We start from the raw sequence: 16,520 nt of genomic DNA, 5'->3' as shown, positions 1-16,520 counted from the left end.
TAAGCAGCGCGATAATAAAACACATACATACACCGACACACTATTGAGAACGTGAACTTTAAATAAGGAAAGGATTTATGTGTGAAGGCTCCAATTGCGTTTTTTTATTTAAATCTATACGCATATTTGTTTTTTTATTATTATTCATTCACACGTTTTGCGGCTGTTATTCGGCTATCGGCTACATTAATACTTACAAAAGCGTAGAAATTACTAAATAGCATCTGCAGACGCCGCTGTCTGAGCAACAACAATTGCAGAGTCTTTTTGGCAGCCAATACAAGAGCCGAGAGCCAACTGCTGCTGCATCTGTTTGTATGCAGATATTTGTATTTGTTGGGTTCAGCTCTCGCATGCATTGGTATTTGTTTCGTTATTGCGCTCTCTGAGCGTGCGTATGTGTTAGTGTACGTCTCTCTCTCTCGGTATTTGCTTGCTTGTGTGTGGACGAAATGGTTGTTCAATTCCCATTTCTATTTCATTGCGAGATTTCGTTTCTATGCCAGTCGCTTGACTCCGCCCTCAAACGCGACGCGCCGCAGTGTTCCGTTCTCATTTCGTTCCTTATATACAAACCGACTGCGCTGTGTTTTTGCTTTTGCTTTTCTGTTATTGCATTTGCTGTCTTTGTATATTCCCTTGGTTTTTAAGAGTACCTTTTTCATTATTTACTTAAGAGCTTTTGCGTCTGTTTTTACAATTTTATTATTGTATGTGTGCGTTTATGTTCTCCTGCCTGCTATGCATTTGTTTATGCATCTCGTTTTACAATTTAAAGGCATTTTCATTCATTCGGCTCCCCGCCACCCGCACCCATTCAAGAAAATATTGTACTATATTGAATAAATATTTTCTTTCCAAGGTAATAACAATATTTTGGTTTAAGTCTCTGCCTAATTTGGGCCGCTGTCAGGTCTGGGTTAGCTGTCCTGTCGCTGCTGCTGGTCTCTGGCCAATTTAAAATTTATGCTTTTGCAATTTTGTTGGGCCATTCGGCGCTGCAGCAGTAGTTTTTAATGAAAATTTTATGACAATGATAAAATACAAATGCATTCTTTGGGAATTCTTATTCGAATGCAATTAAAGTTCCTAAAATCGTTCTTCTCGTTTCTTCTCTCTTTTTTCAATTTGTCCGCATTCTTATATCCATTATTTTATTGCTATTTCTGCTCGCCTCGAAACACCTCAGCATTTCATTCATTTGCAGTTTTCTTCTGTTGTTCGTGTTTTATGACTTTTTCTTAAGCTCTTCTTAACTGCCTCACCCGCACCAGGCACAGGACTCTGCTTCGTGCAGTTGGCAACATCTGCGTAATGCAATTTTCTTGACTTGCCAGTGAAAATTTGCTTTTCCTAGCGCTTGCTCTGTGCTCCCGATTTTCTTCATTTTTCCTGCAATTATACTGTTGCCAGCTGCCATCTTTATTCCTTGCTGCCACTGCATTTGAATTTCGCGGCAACGCCCACAATGCTGGCAGCCGCAGGCATCGCAGTTGCAGCAGCCAAAAGTTTTTCCCAAGCTCATAATATGATTTCTTTTTATCAAATCGAGCATCTTTATATTAGTTCTGGTTTGTACACATTTATATGCGAATGCATATGTATTTCTATACTGTAGGCGCCTTGACGTATAAGAACGCACCTCTTTTTTAACCACGACTTTTTAATGCTCTTGACAGTGCCAGCGAGTGGCAGACGGCAAGCGAAATATCTTAATATGAACAGTTTTTGAAATCCCAAACATTATTTTGCTTTTTATTAGGGCTCTGCTCGTATCGAGTGATCAGCAAAAAGACATCCGACAATGCTGTGTACATAGAATACGACATACATATGTATATGTAAGTCTGCAAGTGGATGGGCGCCTTACGTTACTTTATATCTCTATCCGATGGCTGGCCATATCCTGAGTGTCCTTTGTTAAAAGTTTATGACACTGCCCAAGTTTCACGTCGCCAGAGAAGTGACAATAATTCAAAGGTACACAAAAGGCTAGCTCACTTCACCTACAAATTTATGATCACCCCAACCATTCTGGGCAGCCAGTCCCCAATCCCCATGCTTTGCTCGAACATTTTTGGCATTTTTTATTTCAAATTTGGCAAAACGACTTATTTTATAGTGCAGAAAGCCCATAAATACCAGTAAGGCTTAAAGAGAAAGCCTTTAAGACGCAAACTTGTTTTCTCTATATTTATACCCTATTACTATGCACGTAGAAGGCGCGATTTCCAAATGTCGATCTGCAATTGGTGAAGTTGATCACATCCAGAGATAGATTGATTGGTTAATCAATCAAGAGATTGATTATTTCAAGATAGAGAGTTAGGAAATCAAATGTTTTTGTTTTTGTCAATACATTTGCCAGCCACATTTGTGATTTACGCCTGTGGAGCCCAAGAGTAAGAATGCACTACTTCCCAAACTTCTAGTCCTTGCCTTGAGTAATGGGTAGAGGTCATCAATATGACTTCGTTATGCTGATTATGTTACCAACGCACTCCCGACCAGAACCATTTTATCATATTTGCTTAATATATTAGAATTTCTATGGAAGTTTCTCACCCGTATGTTTTCCCATTTCCATCCCCTGTCCACGATTCCATTTTTTATTATCAGTTTGCTGACTGACTTGTGAAAACTTTGCTCAGCAGTTTTTGACATTTTCTATGATGGATTGCACTTTATGCTAATTGAGTTTAAACACACATACACACACACTTACACACGGACATCTTTCCGAATCACTGTTTCCCTGCTCTATCGCCTTTTTTTGCAGTCATTGCCTTTTTTTTCGCCAGCAACTTCTGTTCTATTTGTGCCCCGGCTGGAATGGGTTTAAGGGTTCCAAGTGGTGGCAAGGCCAACAACCAGAGGGCTTGGCTGCAATCATATAGCGTCGGAGTTGCTGGAAATCGCCGAGAATCAGGGAAATGAAGTCGGGCTTATGTGAAGCATGTTAACTTTTTCATTTACAGCCCAAATACCCGACTGTTCCTATAGTAGCCCGTAATTAGAAAAACGAAAAACTTCTTTGTAATTCGACCCTATATTCCCTTGCTGCCAGCAGGATCTGTGCAAAGTCACAAATAGTATAAAAACAGAGAGTCTAACCTGACTAAGTTTTGATAAGATAACAGCAGTTGTTATTGGATAGTTTCCATACCGGAGACAACTTTTGGCCACAAGCTGAACCTTTTAAATTAATTTTCTAGCAATCACAATGCATATGCATTAAACAAATTGTCGAAAATTAGAAAATTATATGCGCCAGACAGAAGAATAAAAATACAAATGAGCATATCAATGCAGAGACAAACAAATTTTGTAAAAATTGCCTTGGCCTGATGATGATGTATGATGATGGATTGTCAACTTAATTACAATGCCAAACAAAGGCAAATTGCATAAAACACTTTTCCGAGAGTACATTTTCACATTGTGTGATGCCAACTGGCCGCAACTTCCCAACTGGCTTTACAAATGCGAGTATGCAAAAGCAAACATTCAAGGGACAAAAGGACTCGACGGGCAACATGCGGCATCTGAATAAAGAGCAAGGGCAGCAGCAGCAGCAGCAGCACCGGGAGCAGGAGCAGGAGGGGAGTGACGGCTTAGCTGCCTAATCTTGGTTGCAATTGTTCACCAGGCGACGTCCACAGACGGCAGCAGGCGTCGGCAGGCGGCAAGCGGCAGCGAAAATCAACGTTTCGAGCAGACCATATATTCTTTATAGTGCTGGAACGAACCCAAAACCGCATAATAATTACACTATCACATTCCACGCACACATGGCTCACATGTCCTGCATCCTTCCGCGCACTTAATAAGCATAGCATCGTAAATTAGAATGTTTTTGCTTTTTCACACAATTAAAGTCAACACACAGCCCCGTGGGGAAGCAATTAAAATTCTCAGTCGCCGTGCATTGTTTTCTTCTCTTGCCGTTTAGTTTTCGCTTGTCATGTGATATATGTTGACATGGGGCTTTGATATAGAGACGCACTGCAATTCTATTAATTATTGTCAGAGCGAGTCCATCTCTCGATCTGTGAATAGCGCCCGGAAACTTAGACCGTCTCTGATTTATACGAGTTTCAGCCACTTCACTAAAAGGCGCTCAATCATTGAGCTAATCGACTGGCTGAAAATGAGTCCTTCGTAACTTCTTCGACTTCCTCCTACTCTACACGCACGCTCTGAGGGTTAATTATTTAATTTAAGGCCTTTTAGACAAGTGACAAGATATTGCAGTAGTTTTATCTTGCGGTTCTTCTCCTCTGTTGGCCAAATGAAAAGTTTAATTCATTTTTTAGACACAAATGTTTCCTTTGTCCCGCCCCCAAACATTGCTTCCTTCGACTCTTGAGCCTTTCCTCGTTTGCTGACCTTTTAATGGCATCAATTAAAATTTTGCGTACGTGACAAGAATTTCGTGCAGCACTTCGAAACTTCACTTTTGATGTTTAGGCCAAGGAATTAGCCACGAGAGAAGCCCATCAGCAACAACATCCAACAACATAAAGTGTAAAATTTTAAATTTTGAAGCGTAAAATTAAATTTATAAAAAGAGAACGAACTCAAGTGAAGAAGACGCACCAAAGCAGACGACTGGAAGTCAGATGACTTCAAAAAGAGGCCAAACATTGTGGGCGTTGCCAGATGTTGCACCAATAACAAGTAACAATCAAAAAGGGCTTGCCAATGTGCGCCAGGCTCGCTGATGATGGCAGAAATGTGAATAGGATTGCCGGGGGTACTACAAGTTAACAATTATTGGCATTTAGATAAGTTCCAATAGGAGTCGACAGATGAACAAAACAATTAACTTAAATGTTAATATCTAACAAATACATACATGTCCATGCTGCGACATTCTTTTATAAGTGCTTTGAACGTCTTTTAAATTGCCTTTCGGAGTAATACAATTATGCAACTACCTATTTATAATACAATAATTATTAATAGATATGCTGCACAAATTTGTATGCTTTTATACTTTATGGGGTCGGAGCTGTTTTCTTCTCCCTGTTACATACGTTTGCTTTAAAACAATTTACCATTTTTACCCATTTTCAGTGGGTTCAGGATATAAATATATCAAACTTAATTTTGTTCCACGCCCACGAATAGTAAATAAAAAGAAACTATTATAATATTCTACATATTTTTATAGTTGGCCTATTACCTGTTTCTGTTTTACAATTTCACCAAAAGGAGAAAATATTAATCGTTTCTATAAAAATATGTCAAAAGATATATGGAGAGTAGTATAAGATAGAATGCATTTTTATAACAAATGATTTCTTGCATAGAAAATCATAATAGTTGATGTTATGATAATTATATGATGTAATATTCTAATATTTTTTTATAACTGCTTAAGTGTTAAAAGGAATGATTGTTAGCTTGGTCGCGATATTCTGAAAAAGCCAATAGCATACCCTATAAAAAAACTCAATTTTCGGCCAAATTCGATAGCATATCCTTCCATATTGTATCTCCCACTACGCTTGATCAATAAACAAATAGCAGGCCGCAACGCATTTATTTGTGCAATGGTGCGTGAAATAAATGTCAACCGCAACTTAAACCGCATATGCTGATATCGCCCCCAGTCTCTCGTGGTGGTAACCCACCCGAGACTCGAGTCCCGAGGCCCGAGACCGCCGCACATGTCCCAGGCGCAGGCACATGCTTGGAACTATAGCCAGACGGGGGCGATATGAGTCGTCGCTTTATCTTTTTATTGGCTGCCGTCGTCACCGTCGTCGAATCCCTAGACACAGAAAGCGAAACAAGTGCCACATTACGAGCTTGTTTTTTTTTTTTTTTTCAATTTTTCCAGTCAATTTTTCATGCGATTTTCCCTCAGCTTTTTGCGATGTTAATTTTTTGGCATCTTCGATATTTGCAATGTGCGAAAAGGCCTCCCATATACGTACGCAGGCAGACTTAGGATTATGATTCCGATTTTATTTCCTATCGCGACACACATGGGAGTTGACTTAGCGCAGTAGTTGGGGCAACGAGTGTTGCTAATAAATTTCACATCCAACAGAGTGTCGAACCGATAGACAACTATGGGACGTGGATGTGAATGTGGATGTGGACATGGACATGGACAGAAGTTCAACGAAGATTGATCTGGCGGAATAAATGGGGCTCGTGCGAAGAGTGGGTGAGAGTCCAACGAGAATGACTGCCAACGGCTGACTGCAGGCGATTTCGGCTAGCTGAGTCGAGTATTATTCATTGTTTTCGCTCCTAAAGGGCAGACACCCCAAGCGATGGCTGTATAAAAACAAAAACTTGGCCAGACGGTGACAAAGCGCAAATAAATTTTCGGTGAGCACATGAAACGGAGAGCGGGGCTCAACAGACATTTAAACGTTTGTACAAGCCCATGAAATGTCCTTGCCAGAGAGACAAACGACAGAGGAAAAAATTTGGTAACTGGTCAGGGGCTCTCCATGGACTTGACTGCGTTTGGGGAGCCAAACACATTTAGTCAGTCAATAAAACTTGTTAACGCCGTAATTGCCGGCAATTTATTTATGTGGCTAGAATTAAGGAGTGGGCCTTCGATTGGTCTGAGTAGTTTCAATTTCGCATAGAGTCGAGCAAATCTTTTTGGTTTACCTCACAAATAATTAAAAATTTATTAGAACGCACATAAATTGTCCAATAGCACGCTATGCGCAAAGTACTGGGAATGCAACAGCTCCAGCTTGATTAATTTAAATTGGATATTAGACTTAGACCTTTGACTCGGACCCAGAAACAGCGACGGCAACTTGGACTTTGCATGCTTGGTAAAAATAAAGTTGTCGCAAGTGTTGCCCCTAAGCTCTTTTGGGGGAAGTGAGACCCACCATAGCTCTCGATGTGAATGAGCCGTGACGCCAACATTCGCCATACACAACTCGGAAGAGCGTTCTAATTGTAAATTAAGTTTAGCCCTGGGCAATGGACCATGGCAATGGCGATGCCAGAAGTGATAAGTAAGACTATGTACTGTGTTAGTCAGAAGTACTTAGCTGCCACACATTAATGATTAGTAGCTTGATGTCTTCACTGGCCAAATAAAAAAGAATATTCGAGCAGCTAAGATATATTTTCTCAGTAGCTTGATGACTTTACTTGCCAAATAAAAATGATATTCAAGCAGCTAAGATACATTTTCTCACCTCCTACTGTCCCCTTTACTCTAACAAAGGAATTTTAGTTACATTTAAGTTTTGTAAAGCAGCACGCTTTGATCAAGTTTACTTAATTGTTATGCGGTAGTATACCATATGCATAGAAAATAGATTTTCAATTGCAACCATTAGCACAATTTGTAAGACACTGCCTCTTTCGAATAATGGCATATAAATATATATATAGCATAATAGCTAGTATCTAGTTTGGTTTTTTGTTCTCATTGTGCCGATGTGTTAGTCCCAGTTACACTCTAGGAAAATTGTTTCTATGTCTAGCATATGCACTCTTCATGAGAGTGACAAAAATGCATAATGTCATTGTCAGACATCATTGAAAAAACTGACTTGCTTGGCAATTCCCTTTTTCTAGCCGGTAGGCCTTTTCGCATGAAATAAATGTAAATATCATTAAGTTCGTAGAATAAGATTTTTTTTTTTGCATTTTATAAACTCTTTGCTGGTCATCGTTGCCCCATCCAAAGATCAAATAACAGCACTTTGTTTTCATAGTCAAACGGCTAACAATTTGCATAAGCATCGCGACATCGACAATCCACACGCCGCCCACCAGCAAGGCCCCTACCTACAACTAAGCCTCATCAAAGGGTTGGCATCAGAAAAGTGGGCGACTGAAGTGAGTATATATGTTTCTCCGTTGGTGGTTCTGCTGTTCTGTTAGTGGGTATTTTCCCTCATTGTCGTTTTTACGCCACGCTGAATGTAATAGAAAGCATCCAAGCGTCCAATACCCAATATGGCTAACATCCCTATCCACGACTCTCTCCTGTTTTGCAACTCAAATGTTGAAGACTCGAAGCATTTTGTTTCAAGTGTCAAATCTATAACAAGTAGGAGCGCGCTTTTAGATAGTGTCCGAATAGGTGATACCCTGTACTTAGCTCCGAGGTAACATAACACAATCAATCTGTGGCTGTGTTTTTTTTAATAGGAAATACTTGTTGAAATGTGTGGGACTTAAATATTGCATTAATATGTGAGTTTATGCCAAAGTGCAAGATTATAACTAAAAGATCAAATTGGGGATATTCTTATTTTATCGAAAACGGAAAATTTTTTGAATACTGAATTGGGGATCTCTAGCTCGGATCTTGACTCTAACTAGGAGTATAGACAGTCTAGGGCCGGCCATGCCTACTTCTCCCCGTTAAATACATTTGGACAACTGCAAATCCTTTTATAGACACATTTGCAATGGGCACAGGGTATAATGGGTACAGCACATGCAGACGATTAAAGCTTTAGTTGCATTGAAGGGTTTCACATGTTCGAAAAGGGGCTGCGTCAGTTGGAGGCGCGTTAGTTTAACAACTGGCAGAAAAGATTCCAGGGATTAAATTTAATTGTTGCGGCTTTGAAATGAACAATTTTTACATAAAAGTTTTTCACCTTGGACCATGAATGGAAACTTTGTACAGCTAAATTTAATTGAAATGAAATGTCTGTTTGTCATGATATCGTAAAGCGCACAACACTTATTTCTTGCTGCCATTAGCATAAGTTGTTGGCATGGGTTTTGTTTAGTTCGAAAGGTGTCTGCCTTACATATTAGAAGAGGCTACCTGCATGTCCGATCACTTAAGACTGTCTGTAAAAGCCATGGACTGCTAGCTCGCAAAATAATTATATTAAAATTCAAGTTATAATTTTCATTAACTTGGTTAAAACTTTCAATGTACATTAGCTTAAATATTGTATACGGTATGGAAAAAAAACAAAAATATTTTTAATAGCTTAAATTTGAAATGAAAATTTCATGTTCTATGTAGAAAAATGCATGTAAATTCTGTTATTTATTATGTTGTTTTTTAAATAATTTAAAGTATGCAGTCACTTTGCCTTTCACTAATAATAATATAATAATTCTTATTATAATGCAAAAATTATTGCAAATGATCAAAGATTAAAGCCAATCAGATCAGTTTTGACCGAGCTACGAGGTTGGGAAAATTTGACCTATGTCTTTATACTTAGGATATTTGAGCGTACCATTTTTACATGAATTTTAACCAAGAATAATGTTGTCAGATTAAGATGCTAAATTGATCAACTTGATATATACTAGTTTTGTACAAATGTATAGGCACAATATCAACCCCATTTAGTATATAAGTTAAAGGACGAGGAGCGAGATAATCTAGCCATGTCCGTTGGTACGAACGTATTGACCATGATATCTACAGTCTACACTTTCAATCTATAATATTGAAATAATATTGAAATATATGTTCATATATAGTAATCGCAGTACAGGTTTATCATTTAATATACAACTTCGCCAATTTTCTTAATATCAGATCAAATCATAGAGATTATACGGGCTGGAGATACAAAAGCTGGTATTTAGGTTTCAAGATCAGATCAAGAATGTTTAACTTGAAATTGAATTGAATTAGTAGCTGTGTATTCTATAATAATTAAAGGATCGTAAAGTTAAAGTTGATCAGTTCAATCGACTATTTTTTTAAACTAGCATAGAATTTTTCTGAATTCTCGTTAGTTACTAAACATACACTTTTGTGAAGAAGCAATCAAAACAATTTTCCTAACATATTGCATTTCTTCCTAAGAATGTTTGTACACTATAAGGCTGTCATGTTAGTACAACTATATTTCATCCATATTATTTTTTTAATAGATACTTTACATTGTACTCGACCCTAATGCCTTATTAGAGGGAAAGCTGCATGCTATGTTAGGAAGAAAAAGCAATGTCGGTTGCATTTTAGCAATAATCAGAAAGCTAAAGGGATAGTGAAACAATTTAATATGATTGATAGCCCCTTCCTCGGTTTACGCCTTTTTCAACTGTGCACCCCATACAAAATCTACCATCACTTAATGAAGTCACAAATCAAGTCGCAGTCTGGCCTGAAGCTCGCATGTTTGCCTGCATGCAACCAATTTCTGACTATGACAGCCTCACAAAAGTTCAAATCTGATGATACATTGTGGCAGGAACTGCAGTCCACATATACAACGCAACACAACACAACACCAGATTTAGTCTCTCAATTGCAGTTGCAGCAAAGAGTCTCGCAGTTCATTGTTTCAGTTTTGAGTTCGTGTTGTGGTACCAAAATTTTCAAACTGTAACCAAATGCCTAGGCCAAGAGCAGGAGCAGGAGCTGAAACGGATGCGGGACCTGGACGTGCAAGAGTCGCTGGTTTATGAAATAAAGGCAAAGATAAGCGCCGAGCCGAGTCGCCCCGAACACATCCAAAAAACCTTGGCAGTGGTGGCGGCAAATTGCATATTGCATGCGACCTGGACGTGTTGTGGTAGGGGCGAGGCATAACAGTGTGAAAGGCACAGGCTGCACAGAGAGATGCACACGGCCTGATAGGAGACGGAGTGGGATGTCAGAAAGTTGACAATGTGCGAACAAATAATTCCATCAGCAAGAACAAAAGCGTCGAGTGTTTGTTTGGGTGGCGACGCGTCTGTACCACTTCCCCTTACATCCCAGTCCCTGTCCCTGTCCCTGTCCATGCCTGCCCTTGTTCAAAGAACCAATGCATATGCATGTGCAAGGACTCCAATATGGGGCTGACAATATGTTACAGATGATAGCCACACAGTCGGTAATCTAGCAACGCCCCCAACACTTGTGTCCGCCTCGACAATCATTGCTAAAATTTATGAATTGCCCAGGAAGAGTAGAGCAGAAGGGAAATAGAGATATGTTTCTGCCTCTTACGCAACCAGCTCATGCAACAAATATTCACTTGGGTTTGAAATCAAGATAACATTGTTTTTTTGCATAATATATTTTTAGGTCCAGCCCGAATTCAAAGGAAAAAATGTTAATAGTTATGGTGGTAAATAAATTAAATGAACGTATATAACAAAACAAAAATGCACTCAATAATTAAAATGTTTGTACTCTAGGAGACAGTTTTATTATATTGTTTACAAGAATAAAAATAAAAAGTTGTGTGTATGTGTAGGAAAAAGTGTATATGTAAAACTAACCTGCTGATATGACGTAGTCGGCTGGCTTAGACTATTACCTTTTAAACAATTATTTCTAAGTTTTAAAGATGTATTGAGTATACCAACCGAATCTTGACCGAAATCGCTGATCATAAAAATGGGGGTCAAGGGTTGACTACATCTCCAACATACCTATTGCATCAAAGTGCACTCTATTTATTCCTTACTTTTCGTCCATTAGAAAATTTAAGCCATCTAAGCCTTTTCCAAATAGAGTTGTGTGTGGCAACCAATATTTTTGTCAAGAATTTTAAATGTTTGTTTTGTTCTTCAAATTTTAGATTTTACTTTATCGACTATTTTCCGCCCGTGGACATTTTAAATCGTGGACCCTTCATTTTTCATCGAAGAAATAAATGTTCACTAAGATCTTTGAAAATGAGTTTGAAACCGATCCAATGTTTGTAGCGGGTATACCACAGTTGCGGTTGGAATTGCCAAAATCGCTGAAACATATGTTTATTAAGTTCTAATGTAGGGCTTTGAAATAATAAGACGATCGGCCGAAACAAAAAAATTCGCTCACCGCGGAAGCTTGGAGTCTGCAAAAAGTGTGAAACACGTATCAAATGATTTTTCAGAAGGTCCTGGAAAATGAATTTGATAACGAAACTTCATCCGCCAAATCTTTAACGCCCATATCCACCAAGGGATAGATTAAAAACAAGTGTGATTCCCCCCTCAAATGAAGTTGAGCAAAGATCTATGAAAATGCGTTAGAGGCCGATCGGATAGTAAACAAAAAAGTTTCATACAACCGTTTTTCGCGATTTTACCACATTTGTGACTGTAATTTCACAAATCCGTGTATTAGCTTTATTTATTTTATGGGGTCGGATATGTTTCCTTCTGCCTGTTACATACATGAGCACAAAAACATTATGCCCTTTTTTTTTTATCGATTTTCAGTAGGTTCAGGATATGAAGATAATTTAAACTGTCATGCATGCCTTCGTCTGACAGTTAAATTATATATTTTGCCCTTTTAGGGGTAATTTTATGAAGGAAGGAAAACGAAAATATTTAATATTCAACGATTTAAAAAATGTAATTTACGATTGAATCACAGTTTGGAAACTAACAAGTACATGCTTTGATAATATTTTCCACTTCCGAGTTTTCTTTTGGTTTTTGGTCAAATAACATATATACCATAACGCAGCCTATATTGGCATATTTGGTCCCCTATTGGTTGGCGTACTTGCCAGTTAATTTCGGGCGGTCCGCGGAAGCGTCCCACCTACCTTGCAACATTCGCAACACTCAATGGTTCTTGTTCATTTGTCGTACTCTTGTAACACCCAACGAAAGCTATATTTTTTGCATGCATACCAAAAATTTGCATATAAATGCGAAAACACATTCAGGCTAACAAAAAGCAGCGCCAAAGCAATGGCTGTGAGGAAGGAGGCCCCAACGGACCCCGGCTGTTGATATGGATGCAGCTGAAAATGGGGGCAGCTCCAAGTGCAGTGAAATAAATAAAATTTTTGTGCGAACGGCCATCGAAAATGTACGTGAAAGTAATTAACTAGCAACTGGGCAAGACGGGACGGGATGGGCGGTGCTGGGTGTTGGCAGAGAGAACTGGAGAGAGGAAATGTGCGCAGAAACTACCAGGGAAACTACACTCCATACCCATCTACCCATTATCCTTCTCCCATTCTCGCATATGCAAATTTGCCAAATGCAATGCACTTTTGGCTGATGGTGGACATCGTTGTCGTTCTCGTCGTCGTCGTCGGTTGCAGGCGGCCATTGCACAGCTCAATTGCATGTAGAGAATAGAGCCGGCCGTACGGCGCTCACACTTGCCCGCCGTACACCCATTGCCGGCAAAATAATATCATTTGCGATCAAAGTAATTATTTTGCTTTGGTCTACAGAATAATTACGGCTTCTGCGCCGCGGCCCGGCATTGAATGGCCGGCGCGGCGCTTTGGTTGGCTGACTGCTCGTCTCCTACCAGCGGACCAACGAACCAGTTGGTTTTCAACTGGCAATGGGCTCTGCTCATGGTTGACACTTTCCGAGTATTTGCGGCGGCCATTTTGGCGCTCTGTTTTATGCTGTTCCAAATGAAATGTCGTGTACCGCAGTCTAATGCAAAATGCAAAATGCCTGAAATATGCGTTTGTATATGGCCAGCAATTTTCGAACCTGTCACGACGCCATTTTGTATATGCATGTGACTTTTAAAAACCAACCAACTGGCAATAGGAAAACCCCAACCATCTTTATGCTAACGTTTAGTATGCAATTGCATGTAACCCACGAAAAATACAAAATGGGGTTATAACATTAATAAACTTTATTAATCATGGCGACCGACATATTAAATTAATCAGCTGATTGTTAAGAGGAGAATTTTAAAGTTTCTTCTTAGAAATATAGACTTTTGCAATTTGTGGGAGCGCAATGTTTACCTTGAATTTAAGGGAAGGTTTAGAAAATCATCAATTATCTACATTTTCATGTTTTGAAATTTTAGCTTTATGTTTATTGATTTTTTGTACATTATTAGCTTACAAATAAGATTTCATTAGAAGAGGATATTTACAAAATACACTTATTTAAAGCCCAGAACCTCTTATTTGTATTTAGTATTTATATCCTTTTAAGTACTTATATCCTGGGTAAATACAAATATGTATGAACAAAAGAAGAACTAGTACCTTGGCAGATACATAGCAGATGTACAAAATATTGCAACACTTGGAATTTCGTTCCAAGTTCCTATTGAAGTTATAAATTATTTTACGCATATTTCAGACACATATTAAACTCATATTTGTCTTAAAAACGAAGAGTTTTTTATAAAAGAATTTTTGACCGATGCGCTTAGTGATAAAGTAGTCCAATGTTTACTTCTTAAGAAACAAAAACCTTTTTTTTTGTGCAAAAACTAATTTTTTGGGGGAAGTAGTCAGACATAGAAGTCCGATTGAACCGCAGCTTTGTAGATGCTTGCCTGAACACAATGACAATAATTAAATGAATAAAAAAATGGTTGTACTGAATCGATTTTTGTTTTTTATTTTAATTAGTTAGCAATATCGGGTTTTCTGCAAATTCTTCATACCTTAACTTCAAAGAATGAAAATCTTCAGTTGGCAACAATCTGCACAATCTCCAAAAATAAGAAAACTCCAACTCCTTTAAGCTTCTACCGAAAAAAAGCAATCAAAATGCAGAGCGCAACCAAAGTAGCGGATGCGGGAATAACACCATGGCTTCGGGCTATACCACCAAACTGCATTCCAAATCAACAACAGAAGCTAACAAAACATGCATCAAACTCATCCACAACCCCATCAGCAGAGGCAGCGGCGAAGTAGACAACAGAGGCAACAGCATGGCGCAAGGTAGCAGTCGAAAATGGACTACGATGAGATGATGATGATGAAGGCAAGGAGGCCTGCCTCCGCCTGGCCTGGTGTCTCGCCCGCCTAAGTCAGCAACTATTCCATCAGCCCGACAACTTTTACAACAACAACAACAACAACAACAACAAAAACAATAACAACAACAACGACCCGGTTCGAAGCTTATTACTTACCAAACAACTCCAGCAGATTGTAATGAACTTGAGACATTTGATTGACTTTACTCGCGACTGCGACTGCGACTGCGACTCCGCCATGTTGCAATGAAAAATCGCAGCACTATGTATGAATGATGAATGCCAATCCCCGTCCCAGGCAGACAGACCCTGTTGTGGCAACATGGAAGCCACAGCCGCTGAGCAATATCTAAATGTGAATTTTATGCATTTTATACAAGGTGAGCAAGGCACAGTGGCATATGAAACTACAAATTTATTTTAAATTTGCAAGCATTATTCGGGCGGGTCAATGTTGAAAATTTAAGATCAATTTTCTTCATTAGGTAGATCGAGTATTTGAATTTTGCGAATATTATTGCGAGAGTACCATTTTAGGCTTACATTTTACTTTAACAATTAAAAATTGATAAAGATGGCATAAGTCGAACAAATGTAAGCAATAGGCAGAAGAAGAACAATGACTATAAGTAAATAATATTGTTCGGCTCTTTTGTTTGGGAAAATAAATCTCAAACTTCAAAATATACCACTATTATGGAAAAGCACAGTTGAAAGAAATGATTTTCAAAGATCTATAAAAATCTATAAAATTTATTTAAAGTTGCATTTCACATTATACAAATATTATACCACCAGGTAAATAAAATACTGGTGAGACTTAAATCGCAAAAATCTATTTAAAGCAAAATTTTTAACAGAAAAGAATACGAAATTAAAAAAGTTTACAGTATCTTAGGTTAGTACATAAGCCAATCCGCTTGGCAAATGCACAAACCTCAAGAAGTGTATATACGCTTAGTATAACAAAAAACTAAAGATGAAACTATATACGTATAAATTTTTTTTCAAAAATTAATCGATTTGTTTTCACTGTAGCAGAAGGAAGCCTTCAGCTCTGTGGCCCAGCAAGCACAACCTGAAATCCTTGGCGATTCTTGGCGGGATACATCTCTTAAACGTGCACATGTATGTAGAAATATAACATTATATAATATAATATTCACATATATTTATATATATACATGTATATGTATATATGTACTTATGTATATCATATAGAGCTTTAGGCGCGGCACAGCTATCCTTAACGGCAGATGGTAGAGAGATGCAAAGGTGTATAGAAGATGTAGAGAGGACAGAAGAGGAGGACAACATCTTTCGTTTTGAGTAGGTTGCCAAAGTGGTAAAAGCGCGGAAGACTGAGTGCAGACATTGCTAATAATTGCGAGTATGTTTCGTGAATTTGTAATTTTAAAATTATTATTGTCAGAGTTTCAGGGGAGGAGCGCAGATGCAGCGCGCGGCTGGAGTTGATAGCGTTGAAACTTAGCTTAGCAAAAACAAAAACATGGTGCGCATTGTTTTTGTTGGAATGAATTTTATGTGATTTAATACCCTGTAAGTATAAATACTCGAAAACGAATAGTTGCATGGGTCCCAAAAATGTTAAATAACTTTAATTTATATGTAAGGAATTTCTTGCTCTCCAATCTTCGTAAGTTACAGATCATTTAATGTGCCTTTGGCCATTTCTTACGCAATTTCAGCATTGATAAAAAGAAAACAAGTAAAGTGCGCTAGTCGAAAGCATTTCAAAAGTAGATACCCTACACACAAGTCTCCTCTCAACGAACATTTCAACTTAATTAAAGACATATATAACATACGCTTCAAAAACGTGCATTTCTGATACCCACTTGCTCGAACTTTACATGAGAATGCCCGACTGGGCGAT

At 38.4% G+C, this 16,520-nt stretch overlaps 1 protein-coding gene across 2 annotated transcripts in view; it reads right to left on the bottom strand.

The window, feature by feature from the left end:
• Positions 1–16,520, bottom strand: part of LOC135426385 (leucine-rich repeat-containing protein 15) — a 53,684-nt gene that overhangs the window by 24,380 nt on the left and 12,784 nt on the right. Inside the window, exon 1 of one of the 2 annotated variants that reach the window (XM_064679457.1) lies at positions 2,566–2,621. The exons of the other annotated variant lie outside the window; for it this stretch is intronic. Within the exon in view, the coding sequence (XP_064535527.1) occupies positions 2,566–2,606 (41 nt within the window). The 5' untranslated portion in view covers positions 2,607–2,621. Of the gene's footprint in view, positions 1–2,565; positions 2,622–16,520 lie in introns of those variants that run through there. 2 annotated transcript variants of the gene reach the window in all.

Source organism: Drosophila montana, unplaced genomic scaffold, assembly GCF_035044405.1.
Source record: "Drosophila montana isolate Dmon_TW-CO22-7 unplaced genomic scaffold, ASM3504440v1 contig_1_1, whole genome shotgun sequence".
Classification (NCBI taxonomy): Eukaryota; Metazoa; Arthropoda; class Insecta; order Diptera; family Drosophilidae; genus Drosophila; species Drosophila montana.
This window is presented reverse-complemented; position numbering and strand designations above follow the sequence as displayed.